Raw genomic sequence first — 22537 nt, 5'->3', positions numbered from 1 at the left:
TCATTTCACACCGCAATGTGAGTTGTTAATTTTAAAAATTTCATTTACTCATAGTAATTCAAGTTTTCTAGAGCATATATTTAAAATAAAGTTTACAATAGGCCTTTAAGAACTAAATACATATTAAAAAACATTATAATGGTTAATATTTTAGAATAACACCTTATAATGGATGTTAATCCAAAATTTTGAATCACAGGTTACATAACAGGGTTTTGCGGAACAATAAGCTCAAAATCCATTATAAAGGGACCATTATTTAGCAGAACAACCTCATTTTTATACAATATACAACAGTGGTCTTCAAATGTATATACTCATTTCACATAATAATTTACATATAATCAGACTAATCTATAAAGACTCAGGTAACACAGTTTAAGAACTAAGAATGTTTTTGCAAAAATTACAAAAATAACAAGAACTAAGAATCTATTAACTAGCAACACAGTTGAGACTCAAATGAAATACTATCTCTTAGTCAATGCAAAATGTACCTCTGTCACATGTCCTATGCAAATTGCAACGTGTCTTTTGAAGTAATTTATTTATGAATTCAACACCACATCCCATACACCATCCAAAAGGATCATGCCGCGAAGAAAGAGACAGAACCAAGCAAAAACTTGAATATAAAAAAAATTTAGACAGCGCACACTCTCCCTCTACCTCACGTGTTCTCACTCTTTGCTTTCCTATATTATATTTTTCAATGATTTCACCATATAATCTAGAGTTTTCTTAAAAAACCATGTATGCTAGATTTCTTTTAGTAGTTTTTTCATGTATCATCCTCCTTTTTTTACGACTGGTGTATCATCCTCTTACAAAAGGAATAAAGCCTTCGTTTTAATTTTTAATTAACACATCCAGAGAGTTTTGAAAGCATGCTAGATGAACATCAATCTTGAAAGTAAATTGAAGCATCCTCTTTACATACTCACAATTGATCAATTTGAGGGACAGGTTAAGCAATCAGACATCATATGGGCACATAACTCTGTACATAACAGCCTGTTTATGCTACTTTTAGGCTCTCGTGAACAAGGAAGTTTAAACCAAGACAACAAATTAATATGATATGTTATTGCTTACCTATCAGTATCACCATAGATAACTCTGGCATTCCATCGATCATGTGTGTTGACAAAGGAGATAGCATGTTCTAGTGTTCTACGACCACATTGAACGATGCTGTCTGCCAGCTCTGCACAAGGCATGCGACCACTAAATCCGGCAGCTGTGTATCCATAAGTAACATTAGCTATCAGCTTAAGAGCAAGCTGTCTCGCATTAAATATCTGCAATATAGATGACAAATAACAACATACTATTAGTTCTTATAACAACAACAACAAGAATAGCAATAATGCTAGAACCTTAATCCCAAAAGATTTGGATCGACTACATGAAAAAATATATCAGTTCCAATGGTTGTCCATATAGATTCTTCTTCTCCATTAATTTCAATTTTTTACCATTTCAATTTGTAAGTTTATATACATTATATCTTTTTTACTCTAGTCTTCCTAGTCATCTTTGGCATTCATCGCCCTCTTTTTCAATCTCCCAAGCTCCAAATTTCTATCTTTCTAACTGGTTCACTAATACCTTGTCTTTACACATGCTCAAACCATCTTAAACAATTTTTTTTCATCTTTTCCTTAATATTTGCTACTCCTTAATCCTATCTTATATCTTCGTTTCGAATTCTACCCCTCAAGGTATGCCAATTCATCCACCAAAACATTTGCATTTCCGCAACTTTCATCTTTCTACTATGATCCTTTCTAAATGGCAAAAACCCAACACTTTGATTTACATAGCAGTGCTAGTTTAATGTCCATTCAATAAAACTTTACGGGCACACCTTGATCACAAAATATTTCCAGGTAGTCGCTCTCTATTTTTGTCACTCACACTTAATTCTATGGGTCACATCTTGTTGAATGTCCCTGTCATGAAGGGTAGAGAAAGGGTAATATAGGAATTAGTAATAAATAATACTTAGGAGTTTGTTAAGTTGGGGGATAACAATGTAGACATAATTAGTATAAATAGAGGGGAAGAGAGGGGAATTAGGATGGATATTGAATGAATAGTGTTAAGTGGAGTTTTATACTCATTGGGAGAGAACAAACCTTTCGAATGCTTGTATACTATCCTTTATAATCGTTCTTTGTTTACATTCAAGCTTTCGTTATACATTTACATTTTACATACAAATTGACACATTCATATACATTTCTCTTTTGTCATTAGTAAAATCAGTCCTATGGCTAAGTCAATCCATAACAGTCCCCACTACTTTAAAATATAGACCCCAGATATTTGAAGTATCTACTTGGAGAGATTTCTGTATCTTTTAGCTTTATAACGCCTCTCATTTTTGCGCTTAAGTAACACTCTATGTACTCCGTCATACTTCGCCTTAATTTGAAACGTAGTGATTCCAATGCTTGTCTCCATCATTTTAACTTAACATTTATCCCATCCCTGGTCTTATCTACCAAAACAATGTGATCAACAAACAACACACACTAAGACAAATCTCCTTAATCTGATCGAGTTATCTCATCTAGGACCACTGCAAAAAAAGGGGGCTTAGGGCCATGAAGGTCAATTGTGATTGGAAAATCCCCAGTTGCTCCTCCAAATGTCCAAACATTCATCTATACTTTTCGATACATATCTTGCACTATATCTATTTCTTGGAAATACCCTTCTTTGTCATTATCCACCAACGTACTTCTCTTGGTACCTTGTTGGCTTGTTGTAAGCTTTTTCCAAGCCAACATTCAAATGCTCAAAAGCAAGGTTGTTAAGGTTTGGTAATAGCCCTTTATGATTGTCGATTTAAATGCTCAATGGAAAGGATATGCTCTCTGTAAGATGTCCCGATTTTCCTACCAAAGGAAGGGAAACACAAAGAAAAATATATTTGAAGCAAGCATTTAATTGTCAAATGAATTAGAGATTTTAGATATTGCTCAAATTTTTGAATCATTCTCACACTCACAAATAACCAAGTTAAATTAAATTTCATGCAAAAAGAACAGTGGAGTTTGAGGAAGTTATACCCTTTGCAAAATTTGTTGTGAAGGTGTCAATTTCTTCATTGCTTGCTTCACCATTATCCTCGTTGATAAAATTTCCTCCAATAGTCGAGGTAGAATACCTTTACGCACCTATTTTGAGGTGTATGATAAGTTATGTAAGTAAACAACATGCCATTAACCCAGTGTCGGGTGGGTTCCACCTACGCAGGGCTTGGAAGAGCCAGATATATGCAACCTTGCCTTTATAATAACAAAGTGGTTGTTTCCTACCCTTAAATGAAAAAAATTATCAACTTCACAAAAATAAGTACAAATAATTTTACAATACTCCAATATAATCTGAAACTAAAGAAATATACATAAGTGGCTCCATCAAGAATGGAAATGAGTCACGAAACTTATCACATACAAAAAAATAAGATAAAAAGAATACACATTGTATAGGACATAGCTTTTGATATAGAATTACACACAATAGCTAACTCAAATGAAAGTAGACATTAACATATACACAAGAATCAATCCCCTTCTATCTTGAATAACAAATATTTGAAAGCCAAGGCTTTTACCGTCCATTACCCTTAAATCACAAGAATTGTCAAATAAATTTCATTCATGACGTGGGATACAGATTCAGTTTGATATATCTGACTTCATAAATTACGTGAAGGAAAGGCTTAGCCTCAATTTAATAAAATAACTCGTGCAAGGAAAAACTGCCCATGGTCTGAATAAAATCGGTGATTTCAAAAGCATAACTCAATTCTCACAAACATCAAACGTCCCACTACCCAAAAACCTATTATACCCTCCTTAATTATCCTAAATTCACCATCTTCAATACCACTTGCCCGCAGTGAACTATCCTCAGGCTATGCTAAAAAACCATTATAATATACAAACACATGAACACACGCACATACACACACAAGCATGCAAAAGAAATAATTAAATGTAAACAAAAACATACGAAAAGAGATTTTTGCAGTTTCATGGATCCCTTGATCCATCTGAATGATATAGGTCTCAAACGCTAAAGAATTACAGAAGGTGAGGTGTTGACCAGTTAATCACAAGAAAATAATGAAGACATATTACCCCATTCTCACAATCATCAAATGTTGTACAACCCAAAAACCTATCAATATTGCCCTCATACAATAATCATCTTCATTACCACTTGTCATATTGTCCTGAACTATCCTCAAACTATTCCAAAAAATCGTTAGAGCACATGAACACGTACGCAGAAACAAGCCAACAAAAAAAAAGGTTAAATATATATAAAATCCTTAGAAAACTGATTTATGCAGTGTCATAAATCCAGTAAATTAAAATTTGTAGGTACCAACTTACGAAATTGTTATGGTGTAGGTAGTTGTGAAGTCCTTGACAGTATATCCAAAACAAAAATGAACAAATTCACTACAAGGAAAAGGTAAAACAAGCATACATAATGGGACAGGAGCAAGTGTGAATAAAATTTAGGCTGAATCATATTGAATAAAACGAAAGGAATCTGTGTAGAAGTTTAAGAAAGCAAGTAAATACCATAAAGTAACTCGTAACAATGTAGCAATTTCAAATGAATAGGGATGCAAGAGTTTAATAAAAGAAAGATTGGCAAAATAAAAGAACAATAGAGTAGAATGAAATGCAGTAAATAAACAACATTTCAAGTCAGAACATGCACATGAAAGATCAAAGACAAAGAAGTTTTCAAATGCAAAGCACTGCAGTATTTAAACAAACCTCTGAAAATCATATTATAATATGCTACCTACAGATCCAGAACTGCAATAACATATTTGCAAATGTTCGAAAATTACCTTAGAAGGCACATACATCACACCGTTAGGGGTAACCAGCATCTGTAAAATTAGATCCCTCAAAATGCGCAATTCTGGTGCATAAGAGCTAACCCCAAGGACATCAGCTTTTGATGGGACAGCATTTCCAAGGCAAGTAGAAAAACAAAGGTTATAAGCAATTATCATAGATGGATAGAGTGCCTGAAAATCCAAAACGACAACAGGATCTGAATAGAAACCGGATTCTGGCTCCATTACAAGAGGTATGCACTCCATTGCGGGTTGAGAGGCCACCTGTTTAGATAAGATTGAATTACTATCTGGTGCATGAACTACAAGGACAACAAATTATGATGAATATAAGGATTCAAAGGCTCCCAAGAAACTGCAAATCAAATGCTTGTGGTAGCCAACACCCAACATAGTTGACAGATATCTCACAAGCTAATATTATACTAAAACTGAAGAAAACTTTTTTATTGGACAAATGATTTACAATCCAAACGTGAAAAATGAGATGTGAAAAAAAAAGCACAAAAGTGAACTTTCAATGTAAAGTTGGGCGTAATGTTTACACAGCAAGAGTACAATTAGATGATCACAATAATTTGCATATACCTAACTACAACATTCCACTACTCCAATGGCATTAAGTGGCTCCATCCTAGGCGGGTTTTGAGGGGTCAGATGTATACTATCTTACCCTTTTTGGCGACAAAAAGGTTATTTTCAATTGACCTTTGGGTAGCAATTTAATAAAATAAAACAATAATCAGTTCATAACATATTGTCATGAGGTAAGGCATTTATTCCGTCTTAATATAAGTCTAAAAGCAAAAATACACCATATTCAATATACTCTTTGTTTCCAATGTGAATGGAAATAATCAACTTGGAATATTTCATGGAAAATTGATGAGACACTCATACTACATAAACAAATGCAAAGATTTCCAGTCATGGGAGCATAGCGCAAAAACAAGGCCACATAGCATTGCATCGGCCACGCTGTAAAAAAAACGAACCGGTATTTCCGCATTGCAAAAGGAATAAAATAATGTATTTTGGGCAGTATCAAGGGATATCTCATGCTTTTGATTGATATGTAGACGTAACAATAACCACATAACTCCCATCACCGCATAACTGTTATGTTTCCATGATCGCGATCTTTACCGCATTTTTTGCACTATGGGTAGGGTTTGCTTAAAGGATCTTTCCTCAATAGAGTCAGTGAGAGGGATAATCTCAGAAATTAAAGAGAACAATTAATAGGCACACACAAATTTTTTAAAAAAAAAAAGAGCGAAAAAGAAAAGACAACGTATACGATGAGTTAAGTTATGTTGTACGCTCAACTTATATAACATTTCCCATACGATCACAAGATTCAAGTTAAGATCAAGACCACAATGAAGCAATCCTATAAACAAACCAACCTAACTCATCCTCTGATAATAAGAAATAATTACTCCATCACAACACATCAAATCAAATCATTATACGAGAACAATATCTAGCATGGCAATATAATATTGCGGATAAGGATTTTCTAGAAAAAACATAATTGCAGAGTTACTCAAGGAAGAAATTGGAATAGAGGATAAGAAAACAAGAAAACAACAGTTAATGATTGCATATGTGTTCTTAACTCTTAAGAAGACTTGTTGAAATTCCATTGCCCGCAATGATATCAAACTTTCAATACAGAAGACATGCTCTCTCTGGCAGCACTCTCATAGCCTTTATGCTAGTTCACAATTTAACGGTAATGCAAACAATTGGAGGCAGATAAATGATAGGATCTTTTAAAAATGAGTATCTAATATTTTGTTTAAAGTTGTAGTTGTTTACAATTCATTCTGCACCTATGTTCAAATGGAAACCTGCCAGATACACATAAATCATGAAGATTATATGGTCGTGTTAGTTGAGCAATCAACTAGCACGTGACAATAATCCCCAGATAGCTAATTACCTTGTTAGAGTTACTTAATGACCAATAGTCATCATATGGACAACATAGTGAAAAAAAACAGCACCAACAAGCAAGATAAGAGCATGGACTGTTCAAGAACAGTATGGAATATGAATATAGTATTTCAACATGGATGGACAAACAGGATTAGATAGAAATCTAACCTGTTGATGACCTGGAGAAATAAGGACATAGTTCTGTGTATGTGCCAATCGTACAAGCATAGATTCAACACGATACTGAGAGCCACGGGATAAAACAGAGAAAAAGTCGATGCCAAAGACGCGAGCAAGCTCTGAAGTTCGATTTATCTGCACAAGAAGCAAATCTCAACTAAAAGGAAGAGAACAAAGATGTGTGCTAGCTGAAAGGGGGAGGTACTTGAAGTCCTGGGCAGTTCTTTACTGAAAGCATACTAAGTCATGCCTCCAAGAAAGGTGGTAAAACGTAAAAGGAACCCTTACATGACTTAAGAGCTCTAAAATCATAAATCCGGAAAGGGAAAATTTTTTAGGCGGTCAACTCATAGTAAAAGAAGAGTAAGAGGATAACAAATTCAATTTATATAATTAAACAAGAGGCAGGTAGTGCAACATTTTAGGATGAAACCTTCAGAACACAGAACTATTGAACAGAGCATACCATATCAAGTTGGTTCAAAATGTCAAAATTCAACTTTGCCCTGTCAACTAAATAATCAATGCACCGGAATCTTGCTTTCCCTGGACCACTTAAAAACCATTTGTTTAAAATCTTCCACTCAATCAATGGAACTTTTCGCCTCAAAACAGCTTCTGTTACAGCCTCAAGAGAATATATATTAAGTTTGACTTCGCTACGAACAAGTCTCCAAACATTCAAAATTATTCTTCCTGTCACATGGACACCGCTCGCATGTGTTCTACCCCATTCATCCTCAATTATCGTACTTTCATGAACAGTATCAGACATCAAAGAATCCGCTGATACCGCATCAGAAGTTCCTTTATCGGAAGTATCCACATCTCTCACAACTATCTTACTTTCTGCTGGTGTCCGAGAGATCCTTTTAATTAAGCTTACTCCTAATTGAGAAGCCCTTTCAGCTAAAAATCCAATTGAGGCACCTTGAACATCCCACCCTATCAAGATATCAGGATCAATGGAGCATATTATGCCTATGAATTTGTCCAGCAAGTCTCTTTCTTCAGAATATACAAGCATCTTGCACCCAGACATTCCGTCCAAGTTTCTGCAGAGCATACAAATAGCAATCGTCCAGAATTTCCTAATACAGCATAAAATCACAAGAAAGAAAGGCATACCATTTCTAAACAAGTTATACGCTATACTTTGTGCAAATCATCAAACAAATAATCATAATGAAACACCACGTTTTCTGGACTTTGTATGTTTTGGTCAAGGCATGTAATCTGATTGATAAGCTAAATTCAAAGAATCTTACTGACAAATATAGTCCAATTCGGATGAGACCAAGGACAAATTGAAATTATAAGTCTCAACTTTTTGGTGTTTCAGATTTAAAAATCAAAAATTAGAGATATTATTTAAAAATCTTGACTTTTGGAGGCATCTTATTCTAAAAATCTCAAATTTGAAATATTATCCAAAAATCCCAACTTTTTAAAAAAATATAAAAGAAAAATACATATGGATCAATAAAATGATGCCATATATTCGTTTTTACCTCTTATAGTGGTCATCGGTTAGGTGTTTTAAAATAAAATATCCCAAGTGTTAGAATTTATTAAAAAAAAAAAGAACACAAAGTTATGATTTTTATAATTGTAGCACCTAAAGTTGAGAGATATAAAATCAATTTTTCCCAAGACAAATAGGAGTATAAGACATAACCCTAGCATTGAACTCCATAAGTTGAATTGCATGATTTTTCAACTTCTCAAGATGAAAAATACGTGAGTTCAGCAAACCAAATATTCATTTCATTCCATTACCCCAACGTCATTAACGGCTTCCATCTACGGGGGATTGAGGGGTGGGTTGCATGCAACTTTGCACTTGTGATAACAAACCTTTGTAGCAAACATCATTTGCAACTTCACAAAAAATAAAATGCACATAATTTATTGAGCTATTTTAAATTAGTTCATTATGATCCAAAACAGGAGACTATGACTATAGATGTGCAAAAAGTTTAAAATCAGAGCTTAGCACTTGAAGGTACATTTTTCAATCTTAAATTTCAGTGAACCCAGTTTGAAGCATAGCTTCTTAACATAAATAATCAGCGAAAACTGATGACAAAGCCTTGTGTTCCAGTTGTGCACCCAGAAATAGTTCAAGGGAAAGAGGTTGATTGAACCATTGATTCTATGTTTAAATGAACAATGAAGGGTGAAACCATATGGAATACAAAAAGTGCACCCAAACCAGTAGATGCAGAATTAATTATTTGGAATGCACCACAGTTAATTCACGACAGAAAACAGCACAGAGGAATTAAGAAGCTGTGAATAATTGTAGCAATACCTTCTACATTCACTGGCTGCGCCACGCAAAAGCACTTGGATGTCAACGGATGAACTGATATCATTCTGGATCACCATAACAATGATATTTATGGCATCAAAAAGTGGATCAGGTCTAAGATCTCCTCTAGATTCGGCTTGGACCTGTAATTTGAAACTGAATTCAATAAGGAAAACTATTCACATAAAGTACAATAATAAAGAAATACTAAAGGTTCATCCACAAGACTACAAAATTCCCAAGGCTTATGCACTATGTATCTTACTTCTATACTCAATAATGTCAACTGTTGTCCAGCTCCGACACTGGCAGGGTCCCTAAAGCCACTTTGACTAAGTGGAGTAAGCTTTGGCTGCACACTGGGTCCTGAAATTTGAGAGATGTCTTGCGATAGTTTTGCAATTTCTTTTTCTTTCAAAGGACCAGTTTCATCAGGAGTTGATTCTGATGCATCATTCATCAGACCTCCAATATTTGCATTTTTGCAATTTTGTTCATCAAACGGATTTGCACGAACATGTTCTGAAAGATAGATATGGCATGTACATAAGAGCAAAAGATACTAAAAATAGAAACCTAAGCAATAACATTAAACTTAATCACCAAGCTATTTAATATCCTCATCCCTCAAACGGAACATATTACCATTCTGAAAACAGAATAAAGATATAGAAGTGTAAGAGTGAATAGACGGCAGGTCATTCTTAGCTCTACCTTTTTCTTCAAGCGCTAACCATTCTAACACAGAATCAGTAGATGGGGGTGAAACAGTTGGTGTCAGCATATAGGCATATGTTCCATTATATTGATAATGAGTTGGCACTCCCACGAGGGCATCCGAATTTAAGTCAACAACACCATGTGATTGCTCTGAAGTACCTTTACAGGAGTCTGTAAAGAATGGACGTGCATCTTCTGGACTTCTGCCTTGCACTGCAAGACAGAGAAAAAACACATGTAAAATAGTTTAAATTTATTAACAAAACAAATCAAAATAAACACGCCAACAAAAGAATGAATAAAAGAACACCGGAATCAAAAGTCAATGATACAACAAGAAACTATATGTTAGCCAACACACCAGAATTTCCTCAATCTCTCACCCCCACCCACTCGCTCACTTCCAGAAAGGGTGTGTAGGAAAGGAGGAAGTGGAACAGAGCAAGTACAGCAAAAAAACAAACTACAGAAAAGAAAAAGGTTGACGAGGGCATACCAAAATCACATTCTGCATCTTTCACAGAATCCTGATTGTCCTTTCCACCAGAGCAATGATTAGAAGCATATTGTTCACATAAATTTCTTTGTACATCTACTACATGACTAGAAGTAGGAGCCTCAGCAGCCTCTGAATTTAGCTCCTCCGGTGACCCTAGATAGTCCTCCAACTTTCTTGGAGTGTGTAAATTCTTTTCTTTTCCAAAGCCTTCTTCCACCTCATTTTTTCCTAAATCAGACGATTCTATCCGAAAGCATCGCTTTTTCCTCATCAAATCTCGTACAGAGCAGTCAAGTGTTCCTAAGTCAGCGACACAGCTTCCACTGTTATCTGTATTCTTAGTAGAGGGACCAGAATGTATTTGACCTGAAGGTTGTTGGTCTCCGGAAAAAGGCACAGTGCCCCACTGTAATTTGTGCCTCTTTTTCTTGGTAACAGAGTCAAAGCTTGAGCTACCACAGGTAAAAGTATGGCGCTTTGAAGATAATGATTCCAAGACCAACTGTTCAGGTGAATTAGCAGCAGAAGTCAATTGCTGATCATCTCCAGCACCATCTACCTGAGGAATTTTTGTTTCTGGCCCTTGACCACTAAAAGTATTCTCTCCTTTTTCATGATCACATATTAAGACATCTACAATTGAATCAAGTATATCCTGACACTCTTGCTGCGATTCATTCTCATAATCCGTATTAGCTTTCTCCAAAACTTTATTGATAGTTTCTGCTGGAAGTAAGGGATTTAAAATGGTCTCCCGGTGAAGTTCGTCATCTGAATTTATATCCTCAGCAGCCTGAGAGGAAGCAAGCCACTGTAACAGTGCCACATCCTCTGAAACTGCACCCTGAAGCAAACAAATGTAACGTGTTAGAGAGAAGTGAAGGTCATAGAGGGAAGCAAGCCAGGTGAATACTAGCCAATTATAATTTCACAACTTCATCATCAAGAGGTTAAATTACAGCTTAGGAAACTGAAACACGCAAAAAAGATGAATACATTCTTCAAAGTTAGATTTTTGGAACCCCAAAAAACTACAGGTAGCAGCAAGGTCTAGACTCTAGAGAAAAAAGCAGAGTTCAGTACCTTTGTATCCACTCCTTCTATCACCTGGGCAATATCCAACTCATCCACTTCTCTTTCACCCAATGATGCAACAAGAGCATCAGTGGACACTGGATTCTGTGATTCCACGGAAGGCACAATGTCAGAGGATCTTGATATAAGATCATTGGATTCCACATTTCCAGTTCCCACCAAAATCCCCTCATCCATTGAACATTGTGAAAACATTATCTTTTTCATATTTTCAGATGTTTCTGGTGAAGTGCTTTTTTCTGTGGTATATAACTCCTTTAGTTTGTCCATATATTCTATACCATTTGACAAGGTTCTCAAAACATCTTCAAGGGGTGGCCTGCCAGCATCAGCCAGTATATCTGCCTCAAGCACTCCACTCCTTTGAAACTCTTCCTATGATGTACAAGAACAAAGTAAATAACAGCACTGCCTATACAACAAGTAAAGTTTACTGAGAAACACTTAGCAGGAATAAACCGAACCTCCCATATAGGAACAAGAGACTGAACCATTCTCACATCAGAACAAGTTTGTGAAAGTGATGTGTACATTTTCAACTGTTGATTCAATATGTCTGTAAAAACATACCACGACATAAAGCAATTAAATGGAAACAAGGGGCAGCACCTAAATGGTATAATTTGAAGGTAGAACGTGAATTATAGCATACCTTCTCCAGTGGTGTCCACCTCAAGTTCACATGTACTTTGACGCTTAGTAATGTTGTCAACATGATTTGATGAAATGGAAGGATATTGCCAAACCCATTCATCTGGAATTGTTGAAGACCTCCAAACTCTCGGACTTGAATGAGAATTAGCAGCCACGTCTGCCTAATGAAAGAAATCCTCATTTTAGTGTCAGGTAATGTAGACAGTCACAACAAATTCAAATTATATAATAATTATATGCCAGTAACATGACCTGAGAATCAGAAGATTTACAAACATTAGCTTCTGGAGTGGCATTATCATCATTCAAAACCAAAGGATCATCAGGCACTGGATGGCGAAACTTCATCTTCACAAGATGCATGAGGCCCATGCCATATAGGTTGTGGTCAATCTGATGAATTTCATAATAGAGTAAAGGTAACCATAAGAATAGCGGAAAATGATGACAACATATCTTCTAAGAACATCTAAGTGCCTTGCAAGTCCTAATAAGAAGCCGAAAAAGCATTCAGCTGTTTCAAACATTAATCAAGAGCCAAAAAAAGTTAATGATTTGAAAAATGTTCAGATTTAAACCAAAAATTTTAAAAGCTTGTCTCTTAGCTACTTAACGAGGAAATACTTATCATACAACATATTATGCCAGCAATCATGTCCATTGCATTCTAACCTAGAGGCATAAAAGTCATAAACTTCTCATAATAAATAAACAGATATTGCATTCCAGATCCTATAAATTTGCCGCATAAATAAGTTAGTTTCCACTATTGAATAATTTTAAAGGGCTTACGGTTGGGAAGAACAATATTAATAGAAAAAGACTATAAATAAGCTTAGAAATAACCAAACATTTTTCATTGGCATTCATATGATGCAAGATCTACATATGAGTAAAACTTGACAAAGCAGGTCAAACATTTCTAGATTCTAGCCCTAAGCTATGAACATAAAGCAAGATTACGGCCAAATGACCCGAATCACCGAAGTGCGATCCCACTATAATGGTTTTTAAGTTTATGGTGACTGATATAGGCCATAATATTCGTAAAACCATTAGCATTAACCACAAAAGTGATTTCGCAATTTTTACCACATCCGAGATTTTGCATTATGCCTATAACTTAACCACTCCGGAATAATAAGATAGGTTTCATATATGGACTAGAAGTTTTTCATTCGAGCATAAGCATCCAAAAGAAATCTTTTATACTTAAGTAAGCTTATACAGATTTTAAAAAACAATTTGAGAAAAGAAATACAATGACAATATCTGCAAGGTTGAGAGAGCCAATAACCAGTTTCATCTCAATTTAGATCAACAGTTACCAAACACAACTAAAATGAAAACATAGCTCAGTCCTACTGGAAGAAAATTTCTTAAATTCCTTTGGATGAATTTAGATGACGATAACTACACAAATCTATCCATTTTAAGCCACGCCGATTTAAACCTACTATCAGCTCACAACAAATAGAAAAGGTCCTACACATGAAAATAGAATAGGTAAGTGATTGCAAGACAAGTTTACATGCATGATTGCAGCATGCTCATGGACACCAACGATCAGCAGATTGGACATATATATAGGAAAGACATAGTATATTGTGCCAAGTTTATAAGTTGATAATTCATTTGAAGTTATTAAACTTTTACCAGAAATTGCAGAAGGAAAGGGATATGTGATTCATAGGGCTGCATACACTTCTCGAAGATTGCACCACTCTGCAAAAAGGTCGGTTACAGCAATAATATGCAATAGTAATACCCGAGTGAACAAATTGAGTTCTAATCCGCTCAAAAAATTAGCACACCTCGACAAGGGAAGAGCTAACCATTTAATTTACATAAAGTAAATCATACAATCTCAGTTTCTACTACCCCTAATGTTCACTTGAAGCAATGCAATTGATTTCAAGAAACATAAAAGAAATCATCCAACAAAATTTAACAAAGTCTGACAAGTTATTCAATAAGTAACAGGAATGGAACATAATGCACTGAAGCAATTATTTTACAAAAGATTGTAACTTAGAGTCCAAACCAGAAAGCAAATTAACCAAATTGGAATTTAGAAAACATCTAGTCCATTCTAGGAAACAAGTAATAGCTAATGCAAAACACAACCCTAGCATTTTAATGTTTAAAGTGCAGAAGTATAAAATGAAACATACAACTAAAACTTTCTAATTTCTTGGGGGTTATGTGAATCAAGATTCACATTCTTGTTTTATTTTCAGAAAGGATTGGATAGTTTGTAAATGTTCAACTCGGTAGTTCTAAAATTTTGTTTACGTAGTTAAAACGATGGATTTTATTAAGATATTCATAATTTTCTTAGAAAACCTTTTTTGTTTCTATTAAATCAATGGGGCAAATAAATTGTATTTTTTGGTTCCAAATTGTGAGTCAAGAATCTAGCATCTTAGGAGTCTAAAGAATTGAAAAGTCTAACATTTGGGATGGATCTAGCATCCAAGAGAAACCAGCCAGCCACACAACCGCAAGTCTCGGCCAGCAGTAAGAGCCCAGGTTGCAAGGAGCCCAAGCTGCATGCGTCTCAACCCACGTTTGCATGCTTATCCAGCAAGTGGATTCAATGAGTCTTGAAGACTTGATCAAAATTGTATTAGATTAGGGGAAGGCTCAAGTCTTCATTTATCCTAGTTAGATCGTATCTTTAACCTAATCAACATTTGACTTAGTCAAATACTTTATCTTTTTATTATTTTATTTTTTTTTATTATTTTCTTGTACTACAAACATGTTGCACATCAATGGATGATGATAAAAGATTATTGAATAAAAATTGAGCTTTATAATGTTTTGTGAGTACTACAACATACTATAGAGTACAGACCGTACAATTTCAGCAATAAATTGTTTGTTAGGGGGACCTTCAAGAACGAATCAAGAGTGATTCGAAAAGTACATTTGTACTTGTTCCAAAATTGATCAAGTAGCTTACAGTAGGGCTGGGAAAGGTTCCGGGAGTATAAAGGTGTATCATCTCATTGTGTATGGAAGTCTGAAGACCATAATAGACATCACTCAGTAACCAAATCATGAAAGAACAACTTCTTAGCTAAGAGGTACAGTGAAAGCTCAATAGTACAACAGAACTTTCTAAATTATAAAAAAATTGCTTTCAAGATAGTTTTCAAAACATACTTCCTCCACCCCAAATTAGTTGCAAACATTGTTTATGCTCATTTCTTAGATTCTAAGTTTGAGAAGAGAAAGTTAGGGTTGTATAGTATAAATGCACTAAAACAAGGGAAACAGAATTAAATGCATGATGCAAATGTACTATAACAAGATTGGATGGATTATAGGTTAGGTTTCAAGGTTTAAAGGCGAAAGTTTGATATAAGAAAACGTCGCAACGAATTTGGAGCTAAGGGAGTATATAATAACCACTTACCAACAGAAGATTGGCAGCACGCGAGACATCATGTGGATGGTACCTTTCACCAATCAAGGACAGCAATGAAAGGAAGACAACAAAATTTAAGCATGCAAAAATCATAACATTCAGCAAGTGATTGTATGTAGTGATTTAATACATATTGTGACATCGTAATATCCTACAATTTCATGTCAAATTCAACCACGTCAGAAATGATTCTTGATCAACTTAAACTTTGCAGGTCTAAACTAAGAGTGCAAATCCTTTTATCCATGTTATTCTCAAATTGAGGATACAAATAGCTTTTAGGTAGCATGATGAAAAAGTATCTTTAATTTAGCTTTCCATGTTATACATGAAACGTAACTTCAAATGATGCCCTAGCACAAACTTAAACTACGTGATGATAGAAAGGATACAGATATATCTTAATAAATAGCTCCTCCGATGAATGGTAACCATAAAATTTTCTTGCACGGACTACATTGCAACTATGCACATGTTGCCTTTTAGAACCAACATTTCCCTTGAGCTTCATGGATAGTAAACATAAAATTTATCAGCAGCCAGAGAGACATAATGAAGTACAAAGCTGCTGAGAATTTGAAAAAAAAAAAAAAAAAAGAAAAAGAAGCAGAAGAAATCTACAAGTACCTTTAAAGCCTTCTCAATTGCAAGGTATACAACATTTTCATAAATATTACCTGCATTCACAAATAACCCAATGCAGAATTATCACAAACACATCTAGAGAGTAAAAACTTCCACATAAGTGTACTTAAGAATGGATGAAACAAAATCCTTTAGCAACTGTAACATCAAATCAAACCTTAACTGGAATTTAAATTCACTGTAAGGTAACAAAACCAGTCAAAGGAAAAGCAACTAAGACAGAACATTTAAAACATACAGAGTTATCCTCCAGATTTAGGATGATTATCTGAAGTACCTTGGAGAGTTGCATTTCGTAAAGCTATTTTACTTTAGATTTTCATGAGTGCGTAACTTTCTAATGAACCAAAACTGACCAGTAACTACCCTTCATTTGAAGGAATTGTTAGTCAGCAAAACTACTTCTTATAGGTTCAATAATAATTAGAGTGACATCATACTAAAATTAAATGACCTAAAACTTTTCCCATAAACTATAACAAAATGATCTTAAAATGAAGATACCAAAAGAGTAAATCCATTATGAATCTTATATTACCTCAAACATTGAAGGCTCATACAAAATTGTAAATCCATTAGCTATAACAAAATAGCCTAAAGATGAAGATACCATAAAAAATAAATTCTATAAAGGCCCATCGCAAATCCCTTACAGGAAAAGACAACGAAATCCAGGAAGAAAGTTAAGGGGGAAGTTCAAGGTAAGTAAAACATAAGAATTAAATATTACAGAATTGGACAAATGGACGAAAGAAGAAAGATCATCAACATTCAAGTCACTCAAACCTAATGGCCATAACCAGACCTTTAATCTTATCTTACATGGAAACTTTATATATCACTCGAGTAACATTGTCAGTTGAGAAAACCACCACCGTCAATTGTATATACAGACAACCTAACATAGCACATCTGCAAAGAAGAATTGTTATATAGGAGTATCAAACAGGAGAGGTCATCCCAAAAGAAAAGTCCAGTGGATGAGAGAGCCCATTTGGTCTATAAATCCCTCATCAGCAGTCCATACAACAGATGTGGGACATCTCCCACCTTGCAATGGCCTCATATCCCTTACATTCGACCCCCACAAGGCCCATTGCCCTTGTTGTTTACAGCTATGTTGGTCACAACTCACAACCGGATTATCTAAGGCCACCATTCTGTCGATTCAAATACCATTGTAACTGATCAAGCATGAGAGCTTGTCCCAAAAGACTAGTCCAGTAGGTGCTGCCCATACAGCCGATGTCGAACAAGTTCCATACATTGCAATGTCTCGAATCCATTGTATAACGAAACAAAGATAAATCCTCAAAACATCAAAAAGCAACTCCAACAAACACCCAATTAGTTTCCATGACTTGAGTACTACCAAGTGCCAATTAACCTCATCACATTTTACTGATTCCTATCAACCACAAGCACCAATAACAGCTTCCAAAGTCACCACCATTCATCACAGTTATTGCAGAAGGTGGCATGCGGGTTATGCCCTTTCTCTCTCACTCATTAACCCTCTCACTCTCAATGTAGTTCAAAAATATTTCCTTTTTGATCATTTTCAATAGATATAAGCTTGGGAAGTGATGCCAACATGATATACATTGCTTTTTTTGTTCTAAAAACAAAACCAACTGGACATATTTCAAGATGGTTGGCAAATCAATCGAGAAAATGAAAGTGTGGAAGGACTAGTAAGGAAAGGTGGCCTGGTCAGATGGTCTATGAATATGCCTAAACGAATCAAATAAATCAATACACCTCAACTCAACTATGTGGTGCATGCATTTACATTAAAGTAGCAGAATAAGACGATAGCAATCAACACACATTTGACACATAAAAACAAATTAATATTTCTGTCAAAGCTATGCAAATGATTTCCAAAGTATAGAGCGTACCTTCTTGATTTAATTGAAGTGGTATATCTGAGCAAGGGATGTATAAATACGGTAAAACCTACAAAATAGATCATGGTGTAGTGTGCCACAATTAGAAAGAGACTCAAATTAAACATCTAGGCCATCTTTACCACGAAAATCACCAAACTAGCTACAATGAGAAGTATTTATATTTTAACAAAAACTTAAGTCTCAAGGATAATTAATTCCTTTTTTGTTGGATTTTCTTTAAATCATATGAACCTATTCCACCAAATTTCGGGTCAAAGAAATACATTATAAGGACGTTGTCCAACACTTTTAAAATAAGTATTTTTGTCTTATTGAAATTAACTATTTCCCCCATTTCTTAAAGTATTCTCCACCTATTCATTTTAGTGTTATTCATTTTTACAGTCTTATCTTTTCCGTGTTAGCACACATTCATTTTCAATATACTCCCCTTTTTTTCCCATCTCTAGCTCCAATACTTCATCTCCACTCGTCCATATCTCATAAATTTTTCCAAGTATTTCCCGTTCTCTCTGTCCCCCCCTCACATAAACTTTTACACATTTATTAAATTATCTACCTTGGTATTATGACCTACAAGATGTAGGGGTGTGGTGTGGTATAAAATCCAACCCAACTAATCAAAAGTCCTAACAATCAGAACCAAAATTGTGGATTCTCAATTCGGCTTATGAGATTTAAATATTTTGAAACGGATATTCGAATTCAAACTTGAAATTTCAAATGGAATTTTAATCAATTATCCATAAATTGAAACTTGGGTTTTACATCAAAGGTTGAAAGGTTTAAGTTTTGCAAGAAATTGCACATATTTATGAGCTCCCTTGCAATGTAACATGATTCATGAGCATCTAATTCGTTTTATGGATTTGCGATTCACTTAAAATAACTCCAAAATAGTCAAAAAAAAATCGACCATAATTAGCTTTTTTATTTTGCAAATCGTGAGAAAATTAGCAAATCATGTGACACAATGGAACATGTTGCAAATAACGGTCGTTCTAACACGACTTGGACGAGTTGTGACGGTTTCCCAAGAGACTGTTCCGACATAAATGCGATTCTTAATGGGCTGTTGAGTGGCGAGTTGACTCGGATTTCGTCCGATTTAGGCGAGTTGAAACGGAATTTTGCGGAAAATTTGGACGAGATTTTTTTTTCTTCATGAGTTTTTGACTATGACTATGAGTCCACCATCAAAGCTCAACCCCCAAGCTTGAATCCCACGCCAATCCAACCTCCAAGCTTGAATGAGTTGAATCTCGCAAAGTATCGCACTACTGCTTGAATGAATTGTATCAGAATGATAGAAATGAATGAGTACTAGAATAGGAAACAAAGATGAAAATTAGGAGAGATAAGGGTAAATTTAAATTAGAGAATAGATGTAATTATCATTTAAGAGAGAGATGAAAGAGATAGGAATACGAAAAGTCAGAGAGAGGGAGTGTAATGTGTATAGAGTAGACTGTGTATTGCGATTCAGAAATGGGACGTGGGGAGCCGTGTAAAGGTTTTAATTATTAAAGTTTTTGTATTTGTATTTTTATTGTTAGTCATACACTTATATGTAGTATGTGTTAATTATTATTAAAGTTTTTTTTAATTGTATATGTGTATTAATTGTAATTATAATTTTTAAAATGTAATTAATTTTTTTAATTAGTATTTTAAGATAAATGAAAAAAATTTAAAATATAAATTACTAGAAAATATTAGTTCAAAAGCAAATTAAAAAACATATAATTCTGCATAACAAACGCGACCCGTTCCGCGACAATCGAATTTTTTCCATTCCCCTGACCCGCGATCGTGATCACAATCGCGACCGCGACCGTGTTTTTGCACTATGTCATGGAATAAAGACACCCCCGTTATGTAACGCAACGTCCATTATATAATATGTAGTTGTGACGTCAAATCCCGTTATATAACAGTGCATGAATTTTCGCGGTCAAAACGACACGTTAAGCGTTACGTAACCTGCTATTCCACTTTTACCCTGTTATTTCACCGTTACAAGTTATTTGTCTCTTGTAAAGTTTCATTAATACCCATTAATTTTAAATATTAAAATCACTTATATTATAGTTACTTTGTTCACTTACTAAGTCACACTCAGTTCTCAAAGATCGAATCTCTAATTTACCCCTCTCTTTATCTTGCCTCTAACTCTCGTTGAATGAAATGAAGATAGTTTATTGGGAAAGTATTTCCATCATACAATCAAGATTCAAGAAAAATACATCCATTCAACATTTTTTATATCAAGTATTATAGGCGTGAAGGATTTGATATTGTAGCGTTTGGATAACAAAATTGATAAACGAGCTTGGAGTCTGTTTGGATGTGAAAGCTTGATAATCTTGTTAGTTATCTTGCTCTAAGAAGGCTATTTGATCCATTACTTTGCAAACAAATTCAGTGGTTGTATTTTAATCTTGCAGCACTCCCCTAGTTTATGTTATAATTTTCAAATGTTGCTAGACTTGCTAGTGCCAATGCACCCAACGCTCTGCCCACTGCTACTTGCCTAAAATGTGTACCGCTGCTTACTAGTACTTACTGCTACTTAATAGTGCTTACTACATATATGTGGTTGTAGCTTACTGGATCACGCCATTCATCTGTCATTTCTGTATGTGTATTGCACTGTTGGGTTGTGCTTTTGCCTATGTGTTGGGTTGTGTACACTTTACAATAGCTTTGAGTTATTATATGGGTTCGGTCGTGGGAAATAGTGTCTTTTCTATAGCAAAGATCATCTCCTTTTCTACATAAACTAACATAATATTCCATATTGTTGAAGAATGATGACAAATAATTGAGTTTCTCAATGCTCTTAAGCTGATAACTCCACACTACTTTACAGTCAAATGTACGATGTTGAGGCTTGAGCTCTCAATATTAGCTAGTTTGTAGTTTGTACAGAATAGGGTAACTTGTATTAAATGTGTGCACAATAATTAATATTGTGGTGGAAATTAAGGGGGAAAAACATAACTTTTCTATATTCAAATTTCACACATTTACGAATTAAATAATTAGATATCTGGATTCAGATGCATATCTTAATATCTACATTTTATATCTGGAATTTGGGATTCAGTATCTGGTTTTGCACACTCCTAGTATCATGGACATGAACAGACAAAAAGGAGCAGATGCAGTAATCTTTCTTACTGATAGGCGATAGTCAATTAGTCATAGCTATCTTTTAACTTAACGCTATAAAGTAACTTGATAATATAAAGACACTTGCTTCAGCCAAAGGAAAACTGGTGATGGCCAGTGCCCAGTGCTATAATTCATTAATTAAGATTACCCTGGTATTAATTGAAGGTTAATTAAGGAATATGCATGTTCACTGGCAAATTATGAAGGTAGTTCATTACAAAAAGTAAAGAATCAAACAACTTTTCTTACATTCTATATTTTTACTAAACATTATGGTCAATCCACAAAAAATATTCCTAATTTACATAATCACACAAAAACGAAAAACAATTTAATCAAAATCAACAGAAGCATACCCGATGAACATGCACACAAGTCTTCTGACCAGCAGGTGTAGGACCATAGATTCGTATAACAGGCACCTCCTTTACACTTCCACCTACAAACCAAAATTAGGCGTAAGAAAAATAACACTCCATATTCACTCAAACCCTAAAAATGTCAACGAAATCAAAATTCAAAAACTGATTAGGAATTTCCTATAATTATTGAATAACTAACAAACAAACCTTGGAAAGTGCTGTAAGAAATGTCGAAGTCAGGGATAGGAGGAGCCATGTAGTAGTCAATGGAGACAATTCTAACACTGATTATCTTAGAATCGTCTTGAGAAGCTTCTTCCATGGTGATTCTTCGCTCGATATCTCTCTCCTCTGTATGTGATGTGCACTGTGCAGTAGTAGTCAACTGTCCACAAAATCAATTCAATTGGAGAACGAAAACGAGAAAATTTTGAAATACAGAGAAATGGTGGTGAATGACTGAATGTGCGCGGGGAAAGTTTAGGCGACTGTTTTGTACTCCTACTTTATATACGAGGATACGACTTCTCTTGTACACTTCCTACTTGAAAAACGACAATAAAATTGTCTTTCGTCTATAATCATAATTACTAAAGACCGTCTCAAGTGAGAATTTGTAAAAAAATAAAAAAATTATTCAAAATAATTTATTGTTTATGTAAGTTTTTCTAAAATAGGTTTAATTTTTTATTAAACAT

General features: G+C 34.7%; 1 protein-coding gene across 1 annotated transcript in view; it reads right to left on the bottom strand.

The window, feature by feature from the left end:
• The window catches only part of LOC130817748 (DNA polymerase zeta catalytic subunit-like), a 49910-nt gene extending 27373 nt beyond the window's left edge, over positions 1 to 22537 (bottom strand). Inside the window, exons 1-20 of the mRNA XM_057683610.1 lie at positions 22047 to 22537; positions 21834 to 21916; positions 18289 to 18346; positions 16370 to 16419; positions 16135 to 16247; positions 15731 to 15773; positions 13963 to 14031; positions 12559 to 12699; positions 12305 to 12467; positions 12117 to 12208; positions 11641 to 12027; positions 10555 to 11401; positions 10053 to 10271; positions 9604 to 9860; positions 9339 to 9481; positions 7491 to 8079; positions 7013 to 7159; positions 4889 to 5164; positions 3081 to 3188; positions 1096 to 1301 (exon numbers count right to left, since the gene is read on the bottom strand). Coding sequence (XP_057539593.1) covers positions 1096 to 1301; positions 3081 to 3188; positions 4889 to 5164; positions 7013 to 7159; positions 7491 to 8079; positions 9339 to 9481; positions 9604 to 9860; positions 10053 to 10271; positions 10555 to 11401; positions 11641 to 12027; positions 12117 to 12208; positions 12305 to 12467; positions 12559 to 12699; positions 13963 to 14031; positions 15731 to 15773; positions 16135 to 16247; positions 16370 to 16419; positions 18289 to 18346; positions 21834 to 21916; positions 22047 to 22161 — 4106 coding nt within the window. The 5' untranslated portion in view covers positions 22162 to 22537. The remainder of the gene's footprint in view (positions 1 to 1095; positions 1302 to 3080; positions 3189 to 4888; positions 5165 to 7012; positions 7160 to 7490; positions 8080 to 9338; positions 9482 to 9603; positions 9861 to 10052; positions 10272 to 10554; positions 11402 to 11640; positions 12028 to 12116; positions 12209 to 12304; positions 12468 to 12558; positions 12700 to 13962; positions 14032 to 15730; positions 15774 to 16134; positions 16248 to 16369; positions 16420 to 18288; positions 18347 to 21833; positions 21917 to 22046) is intronic.

This window comes from Amaranthus tricolor, chromosome 7, assembly GCF_026212465.1.
Source record: "Amaranthus tricolor cultivar Red isolate AtriRed21 chromosome 7, ASM2621246v1, whole genome shotgun sequence".
Taxonomy (NCBI): Eukaryota; Viridiplantae; Streptophyta; class Magnoliopsida; order Caryophyllales; family Amaranthaceae; genus Amaranthus; species Amaranthus tricolor.
The sequence above is the reverse complement of the archived record's forward strand: the minus strand, read 5'-3'. Positions and strand labels throughout refer to the sequence as shown.